This window comes from Zingiber officinale, chromosome 5A (genome assembly GCF_018446385.1).
Source record: "Zingiber officinale cultivar Zhangliang chromosome 5A, Zo_v1.1, whole genome shotgun sequence".
Classification (NCBI taxonomy): Eukaryota; Viridiplantae; Streptophyta; class Magnoliopsida; order Zingiberales; family Zingiberaceae; genus Zingiber; species Zingiber officinale.
Genome location: NC_055994.1, coordinates 96,855,315 through 96,864,890, shown reverse-complemented (window position 1 = coordinate 96,864,890; position 9,576 = coordinate 96,855,315). Strand labels below are relative to the sequence as shown.

General features: G+C 37.7%; 1 protein-coding gene across 2 annotated transcripts; it reads right to left on the bottom strand.

The window, feature by feature from the left end:
* Window positions 1-2,908: 2,908 nt before the first annotated feature.
* On the bottom strand, window positions 2,909-9,338 carry LOC121981131. Of its 2 annotated transcripts, XR_006111745.1 has the most exons (3): window positions 8,675-9,338; window positions 3,663-3,915; window positions 2,909-3,516 (listed from the first exon to the last, which is right to left on the bottom strand). XR_006111745.1 is itself a non-coding variant. In XM_042533497.1 (2 exons), exons 1-2 carry the CDS (start codon window positions 9,209-9,211, stop codon window positions 3,451-3,453), a joined length of 603 nt encoding a protein of 200 aa, XP_042389431.1. In that variant the 5' UTR covers window positions 9,212-9,338; the 3' UTR covers window positions 2,909-3,450. The 2 variants fall into 2 exon arrangements, 1 of the variants encoding a protein (XP_042389431.1); XM_042533497.1 differs by lacking the exon at window positions 3,663-3,915.
* Window positions 9,339-9,576: the final 238 nt, after the last annotated feature.

The following is a 9,576-nucleotide window of genomic DNA, read 5'->3' as shown; positions in this document are numbered from 1 at the left end:
AAACTTTTGTAAAACATATTGGTCTAGTCATATTCATTTTTTATTTATAAAGAGGATAACTTTTTTGATGTTTATGACTTGACAACACAGGGATCTCCCAGATTATTGAAGGACAATAATTATATTGCAAGCGGAGACATCTTCCATAAAATGTTGTAACATTTGGCGACACTTATATTGCAAGCGGAGACATCTTCCATAAAACACCTCCCGAGCAATGAATATGAATGAATACTAGAAGTAGTATAACAATAACAGTGATTGACCCCCGGAGATGATATATTCTTACACTTAATCAAACTTCATTCGATTTTGCTCTTTAATCTTGATTTGAAAGAGGGGCATCTGATGGTAGCTGAGTTTTATTTCTTCAAAGAATATTATCATTGAATATACACTTAATTAGATTTTATTTGACTTTACTATTCAGTTTGACTTAAGAATGGGCATCTAATGGTAGCTAGATTTACTCCAAAGGATATGGCAGATTTTCTCGAGCAATATAGTTGAGTTTCTCTTCGTGGGATGAATAAATATTGCGGAGCAGTAATGTCAAGACTCAATAGAGCAATATCATAAAGTGTAACTGCTAGTCTACCGAGCAATCATGTTAAGATTTCGCAAAGCAATCTCATAAGAGTGACCGAAGGTCCACTTAATTAGCAATAATGCTTAGTTCCATAAGAGCAGCCGCATGCCGGATTGTAGAGCAATATTATCAAAGTCTTGTAGAGTAATGTTATTGAGGTCCGCCGAACAATAATAATAAGTTTCCATGCACCTAGCAATAATGTTAAGTGTCTGTAGGATAATAGCAAAGGTTTGTCGAGTGATAACGTTTAGTCTCACAAGGTGATAGCATAGAGGAATGTTGAGCAATATCATAAAATCTCCGCTGAGCAATGATGCTCAACTCCACAAAGTGACATCATTGAGGTTCAACAAGCAATGTTGTTAAGTTTCTGTCGGGCAATTATATTAAAGCCCATAAAGCAATACTATTGAGGGAATCTTTCATCAGGAAGCTTCTGGTTGTCAACACGTGACACTCGATAATTGGAAAAATAAGTGATGGATGTCAGAGGCAGTTCCCTTGATTTCTTCTTTATAATACGTGATGATTAGTGAACGATGGATGGGTAATAGTTGTCAGAGGTGGTTCCCTGAGAGTCATCTTTTTCACTTTACGTGGTAGTCAAGGATTGGAAGCATGGCAACAGATCATCAAGAATTGCATACTTACTGACTTAGGCGAGAAGAAGTAAAAATGCACGAAAGGAGATGAGGTGGAAATTCTCCTCTAACAACTATATAAGTACCTCAGATGATAACTTCTATGTATGATGGTATTTTGTTTCGAACTACTGGAGGTGACTCTTTCTTCTTTAAGTTTTTTTTTCTTTTACTCTCTCTCTCTCCACCTGTTACTAACTTGGTCATCGGAGGGGTCGCACCGAAAGAGCTGCCCGACTCTAACCAGTGTTACTTTCTCAAATCTACAAAGTCATGTGAGAAAAGAGGACTTGTTGAGAAGGAGAAGCCTGAGCGATGTGAAAAGGAGCTATCAAGTGTATTTACGAGTAGCTGTGTAATTTTGTAGGGGATTGATGGGGTGAGATACTTTTTTAATAAAAAATGAAAGAGAAAAGCTCATGTGATAATTCCAAAAAATAGAATTGCTGTTTTGATTTTTGTCTTTTTTTCTGTCCTTTAAACGAGAAAGACATTAAGGATTGATGAATGGTCTTGATTTGGAATGCAAATAAACTGAACAACAGTTTGTCCAACTAGATAAAAAAATATTTAATTTATATTTAAAATTATTGAATTCAAGTTGATCTCGAATATGTTAAAAAAAATTCAAGCTGAATTCATATTTATAATATTTTATTTGATTATTCACAAGTCGAATTTGAATCTAACTCTGATTATTTTTATATAATTTTAATTTAAATATATTCAAATTAAAATTCAAATAATTCGAACCAAACTCAAATTTTAATTATTTAAAATTATTATTTACTTATGCTCGAATCAAGATTCAAATCATTCTAATTGAACTCAAGCTCGAATTTTATTTTAAACTAAGCTGGAGCTACAATTAATTGTATTTTCAAGCTTCGAGTTGAATTCGAGTATCTCATAATTTTTCAAGCTCAAACTGAATTATTAGTATTTTCATATTATTTAGCTCCATTCCTTTTATTTGCACTCCTAGTCGATGGTTGGGCTAAGTTAAGTTAAATATATTTGTTGAATTTGATGGACAAGGAGAGCCGCGTGGGCTAAATGGACTAGATGGATTGGATTCAAAGGTTAGGCTAATCGAATTGGTTGCAAACTAGAGCAATACAACTAGAAAAACCAAGTAAACAAAGCGAATCAAATCAAACTTATAAACCAAATCAACCAAGTGAGCTAGGCGAATTAGCAAGATAAGTCTATAAAAATAAAATACTCAATAAAGTATAAGAATCTATAATTTATATTTTTTTATCTAATATAATCAAATAAATTAGATGGGACAGAAGATTAGTGAACGGGTCAATGTATTTAAATTCTAGTCATTTTGAATTATTCTTTGCCTATTTTTACCTTTAATATTCCGTATAAAACCAAATATAAGTATAAATATTATATATAAATAATTATTTCAACCATTTCCTATTTTATTGACACAGCAAATGAGCCATTATTCACTGCCAAATGAGAATACTCCATCTTAGGAACTCAATGGGTGGACTGATTATACCTTAGTTCACCTATATGATAAATTCAAAACACAATTTATGAACAGTCAGAAAGTTGAAAGACAAAAGATGGAGCCCAGTGATCTTCTATACCAAATAATAAGTCGAGGAAAATTTACGATGAGATGGACAAATAATAAGCAGAGGGAAATTTTCAATAAGATGAACAGAATATACACAGAATTAAAACAAGATAAACACAAGTGATTAGATAAAGTTTCACCAACATCTCGACAAAATTGTGGCAGCTTTCAACTTTTACCACTAGAACAAAGTTGAAAATGGAACACAACTTGTTTAAGTTGAGTGCCATCTTATTCATGTGAACATTTCCATGTAGATTATACAAATCCAGGGATGTGAAATTCACAAAGTAGGAACCATTGTCACAAGTAACAATTTAGAATTTTGCACTAAAAGACTTCTTTGCATTGCTAGTTTAGCTACTTCACAAAACTCAAATAGCAGCTTCCATATATGCTGTGAGCAAGGCAAAAGAGGGTTCGAGTTTCTGCTATGCTCTGCTATCTGACAGAGGGAAAAGCATTTACAGGATCCAATTTCTTTTTGTAAAGCACTATACATTTAAGAAACCAAACATGATTTCACTGCAGCAGCGGACTAGCTGTAACATTTGAGGGTGATGAAAGGAGGGCATGAACTTTGAGATGGGAACGACCAAGGCTACGCGAGCATGGGTTTAGTCGTCGTCAACTTTGTAAGCCTCTACTGTGATGTCAGACAGCCACAGCCCAGGGAAGAGCGACTACATGAAGCAGGGAAATTGAGACTGGGATGCTTAGTAAATAAGGCATTCAACTTATACATGACAAGAAAACATACTTTATGGTTATAGCCAAGCGGAAAACAAGAGAAAGACATGTATGAAGAATTTATGAGTAGTTTGCATACCAAGTTCTCTATCATCCCCTGTGCAAACCAGATCAGTCTAGACCAAACCAGGCCTATTTAAGCTGAAAATCACAATGCTCAAAGGCTGTACAAGCGCTACAAGGTACTGAAGGGGCAGTTTTAGCCACTAATGAATTACGTTATTCAGCACGTCCTGGTTTAAAGTTCTCCATGTGACAGTAATTGAACACCTTCTGGCAGAATTAAACTGACTTGATCAAAGTTCATGTAGATTCTCCTTCATTGAAGGACTCTGATTTTCATACAACAATTATAATCTCATGATAGTATTATTCACTGAGTTAATGGCCTTAATATATGGTGGCATAGGTACTTCACAAACTAACTGTACAAAAAGAGATAACTCAAATAACAACTTCAATACTCTTATATCTGCTAAATATATTGCTAAAACAAGTTTATTTGAAAACAATTTGCCATAAGAAATTAAAGGTTACACACAAGGACAATATTAAATACAATTTACATTTGATAGGATCATTTAATGTTACACAAGGAAACTCAATCATGTGTTTTTATTTTGAAAATCTTAAAGAGTTTTCTACCCAAAGTTCAATTAGTGTGCAAAGTCACCTAGTTATTTATCCTCCCACTACAAAACTCAAGCCATAAATGCCTTGCTTAAAACCCTACTTGCCTACAAGTACACCAACCATCTCTCTGTAGTTACTAATACTCCCAGCCGTATGATAGAATAATCAGTGTTTCAAAAAGTGGTTCACATGCGACCGTTGTGCATATGTGATAGGAGGTGATATTCCATATAGCATTTGTAATCTTACGTAAATGGTCCACTTCATATATAGGACCCGGCAGTATACAGCCTGCATATGCAGAAACTCATCAAGAAAATCTGTGCTCTGTTTGAACTTGTTTGACTTGAACAAATCAAATAAAAATCTTAACTATTACTTTCACTGGTTCTCCTCAAATAAAAGGGGTGCTTATTGTGTTTTTTCTCTTCCTATAGAAGAAATACTTTTCTAAATTAAGGTTTTGTTGTGTTAACTTGTAAGTGTTAGTTATTAATACTATAAAATCTTAAGTCAATTCTATTATTTTGTTCCATTCTACTTCTGTAATACTCTCGCTCTCAAAATAATAATAATAATAATATTTAGCATTCCTAAGACCTTCATTGCGATCTAAATAATCATCCTAATTAGCAACCTAATAAAATAAAGTTTCTACTTTACAACTCTCCTTCAATTAATGAAACATTAAAAGAAGAAAGGAATAATTTGCTCTTCTTGGAATATCCTTGCTTTTGAGAAAAAAAAAGAAGAGAAGATAGGAAGGAAGAAGCAAAAGAGGAGAACTTTACCATCTTTATTAGCAAATTTGACTAGTTTTCATGAGTTCGGCAACAACTCAAAGAGAGCAAGGCAAGACAGAACATGACTATTCTTGTGGTGCCAATAAAATCCTAAAAAACATGAGAAGAGGAAGAAGATGCGAGGGCTAAGAGTTGCTCTTGTTGCTGAAAGAGGGATCAGTTGCTTTTCTTGCTTACTGGAGAAGAGAAAGGATAAGAAAAGAGAGTTCTTGTTCTTGAGGAAAGGAGAGGAAAAAATAATAGGTTTACTACGATTGGAGAAGAAGCAAATGGGGCAGAAGAGGAAGAGAAAAATAAAAGAAAGAGATGGGCGAAGGGGTGACATATGGTATGGCGGGGTTGCAACATGCTTACAGAGAAAAGGGAGAGAAAAAAATGAAATAGAAAGTTTACTCAAAAAATATCCTAATTTGTTTTAATCGAGTGAACCTGTTTAAACCTTAAATTTGGTTCGACCATAACTTAATCAAATCAACTCTAAATCAATTTCAGTTTGAACCAATATAATCCTTATCTCTACACCTACTAGTTGGAGTTAGTTCGAACCCAATTCAATTTTAATTTAGCGCCCTCACTTCGTGTCCTACAATTTAGTTTATCAGTTTATTATTATATGTTTTATTTTTAAAACTCAATACTTAATATTTCAAGTCGCAATATTTCTTAATAAAAGTGGTACCAATAGATAGTTTAGGACATGGCCTTTTCAAATATGTGATTAATTTCAGTTTCCGACAACAAACAGTAATGAATTAGCCCATCAAAGTGATGATGAAGACTTTCAAATATATAATATTAATATTTTAACAAAATGTGCAGGGGCAGTCGCACCCCGTCTCATCCATGTGGCTATGCCTCTCTTACTAGCTATTTTCTATTATTGTTATTGCTTTGCTGATCAATTCTAGTGTTCTAAATGACGCTTGAGGTGGTTGCCTAGGTGGGAGGCGAACCTCGCTGGCCCCGCTTTTGTTGGAGGCAGTCGTTTAAGGTGGTCAAACAATGTAAGTTAAAAAAAAACTCACCTCCTTCCTCTTCCGCCTCCGCCTCCGCCACCGTTGTCGCCGCCCGCCACCATTGTCGTCATAAGGCTTTTATATATTTCGCTGTGTTTCACCCGGACAAGTGGTATACGCAAGGCGTTGGTGGGCTGCGACACGTTCGGGTTCGTCGCTTAAGCCCAACGATGAGTCCGGACCAATCACGTGGGCCAGGCGACGAGTCCGGACCTGTCACGCGAGCCCGGACGCATCGCTTGAACCTGACAATGTGTTTGGACGCGTCGCGCAAACCCGACAATGAGTTCAAATGCGTCGCCCCAGCTCGGCGGCGCGTTCGGACGCATCGCCCCGACTCGGTGATGCCTTTGAACGCGTCGCCCCAACTCGGCAATGCGTTTGGGCGCGTTGCCCTAGCTCGAATACGCGTTCAGACTCGTCGCCCGAGCTCAGCAAGGTGTCCGTCACGTGGCGCTTGGGTTCAGCGAGCCGTCCATCGCGCGACGCCTCTGAAGCCCGAAGCTAAAATGCCAAAAATTTGATTTTTTACTTTTTTTAACTTAGGTTTAATCAAATACTTTAAATTAATAATTTTAATCAATTCCTAGTTATGTTTGAGATAATTTTATTAGGCTTTATTAAAACTTAATAAAATTATCCTATTAATTTAATATATATTAAAAAATTTTAAAAATATAGATTAATTTTTTATTTTTAGTTAATATATATTGTATAAAATCTTATATCAATGGTATTAGTTTGTAAGAAGCTTATTTATGCATAAACATAATAAAAAAAATGGTCATATAGGAAGCTTATTGTATTGTAGGAACCTTAATAAAAATCCAATAGCGTAGGCACTGCCTAGACAGCCGAAACGGTAGGTGGTCATTGACCGCCCTATTTGCAACACTTATCAATTATGTAGATCCACTCACACCATCACTACACCTATTTGGGTTTTACCCATAGCTTCACTCCCTTGATATCTATGTTCACATGCCTTACCACTACAGTATCGAGTACCGACATCTTGATTCCTAGGCTCAAGAGTCTAGTTGCATATGATGTACTCTTATATACTTGGGTGAATTACATTTTACCCCCTGAGGTTTGACTAAAGTACAAAACGACCCTCGTGATTTCAAAAGTAACAAAAAAGCCCCCTGACCGGTAACATTATAACCCTTTGACGCTGGAAATGCCCACTAAAATGCTGATGTCATCATAAATTTCTTTTTTTGGACAATAATACCCTTATTATGTTGTGAATTTAAATCCGGGACAATACTACCCTTTAACAAAAGAAAGGTAATTGCAAAACAACCTGATGATTTAAACAACAGCCCACACAAATACATTAAAAACCCACAGATGCTTTCATTCCACCAAAATGAGTACTTAAATTTTCAACTGTACAAAAAGGCAGTATATATGTCTCCATCGACATTAAGTAAAGACATTAAATTTTTTTGGTTTCATGGATGCAATATTTGTTAAACCAACTGTCATCAACAGAATCATGATTATTTTCATCATCACTTATCACAAATATATCATCCTCTTCACTTAATTCAACATCAACAGACATATATTGCATTCAGTATATATGTCAAAAAAAAATTCAGCTACTTCAGTTAATTTTTTACTTTTTTCCCTACTGAAACGCAGGGGTATATATGTCTTTTTCTTATCTTTACCGATTGACTACTATCGCCGACCAGTCAAGGGACTTTTTTGTTACTTTTGAAACCACGAGGGTCATTTCGTACTTTAACCAAACCTCAGGGGGTAAAATATAATTCACCCTATATACTTTATCCGTTTAATGTGGTTTAGGTATATCCGTACATGTTACAAGGATTTGAATAGGTTTAGGTAAGAAAATAGGAACACGTTGACGATATAGGGGTGAGTTTGGTTGTAAAGGCTCAAATAGGAAATACCTTCGTAAATTTAATTAGTTATGATAGATATATAATGTACATAAAAAACTCAAAAGAGGGATATGATCAATATAGGCAGCCCCAAATCTTGCATATGGGTTGAGTGGTTCTTCTCATAATTGTGTGATACCTAAAACTTGACCGACATTGAAATATGCAAACATCATGTAGCAATTGGCGAATCAAATAACTATCTTATGCAAAGTGCAAGTATAATAGGTGGATAAGTAAAATAGAGAAATATGTTTTATAATTGATTTTCAAATGCCATTCTCTAGTACGAGAACATTTCAGCAGTCTTGATTCCTCCTAATGCAGCGGATAATTATTTGTTAACAGCTATCTTTCCAGATTGCTCATCTCTCAAGAAGGAAATTTCGGATAACTGAGAAAAGTCCCAAATTAAAGGATGAATAGCTTGATGATACTAAAAGAATTCTTCATTAACTGTGAAAGGAAACAAAAGACGTGCAGTGTGTGATATCGACCTGCGTGAGTTGTACGTATTCATTTTCCAGTTATACATTTCCAGTAATAAATCCTGGATTATGCGCATGCACACGCAAAACGTGATAGCGAGACAATGCCAAGGTGGCAAGTATATGTAATTATGACAATGTTGTAGGGGCATATCAGTAATCTTCTTAATTTTCCGAGGAGAAAATTATTTTTTAAAAAGAAAAAAGAAAAGGTGGGGAGGCGACTGCTTACGTCAATCTGCCGTTGTACAACCCTTGGCCGCTTTTTTGGCCGCCGGCGAGGCCGTGATCCCGTCACGGAGTAGATGTCCTCCTCGATCTCCTCCGCCGTAAGCGTCACCGACAGGCCTATCTTCCTCTCCTCCTCCGCCGCGGATCCCGCCGCCGCAGCCGGGGCGGCGGTGGCCCCGGCGATCGCGCACACCGGGTTCCCGTTTGGGGTCTTCCTGGCCCTCAGGTTCCACGGCCTCGAGGCCTCCGGGGCCGCCTCCGGCGTCGCAATCTTCATCCGGTCGGCAGCCACCCGGAGATGGCCCATCAGCTTCGCCCTCAGCTCTTCCAGCCCTCCGTCCTCGCCCCCACCGACTCCGTCCTGCGCCAGAGGGAATCTCCCGCAGCCGAGCTGCCCCGCGGTCGGGGTTCCATCTCCGCCGCTTCGTTCGGCAGGGGCGCGGCGAGTTGTTCGCCGGTCGCCCCATCTCGGGAGGGGGAGGCGGTGGCGGAGATTGGGCTCGAGCTCGCCGCGCGGTGGGTCCTGAGCGGTCGCCATGGGTCAAGAATCCCAGCGCTCGACCGGTTGGTGACGGGATCCGATCTCCCAAGGGAGAAATAGAAGGTGAGGAAAGGCGGAGTTGAGACGGCGACGGTTGGAGTCACCGCCGGTGGAAAAAAGAAATAATAACAAAATAAAAGAGAAAGAGACGAATAAAAGAGCGAGATTAATTACCAGCGAGGGCGTTATTGGGAATTTCCAAGAACCTTCAAACGCACTCCTCGATTACTAACTCAAAAACATACATGAGGCTTAAACAGGACCACGTCGGATTAATCCACCGGGTGACTCAAAATGTAGAACTTTGGGTTTTTAGAATAGTGAAGAACTGCCAGCAGTGAGTCGTCGGCTGACACGTAGGC

Coding starts and splice junctions, on each gene's coding strand:
- LOC121981131 (XM_042533497.1), bottom strand. CDS start 9,211: ATGGCGACCGCTCAGGACCCACCGCGCGGCGAGCTCGAGCCCAATCTC. Junction 3,517..8,674: donor TTGTACAACGGCAGATTGAC/GTAAGCAGTCGC, acceptor TGCTTCATGTAG/TCGCTCTTCCCTGGGCTGTG.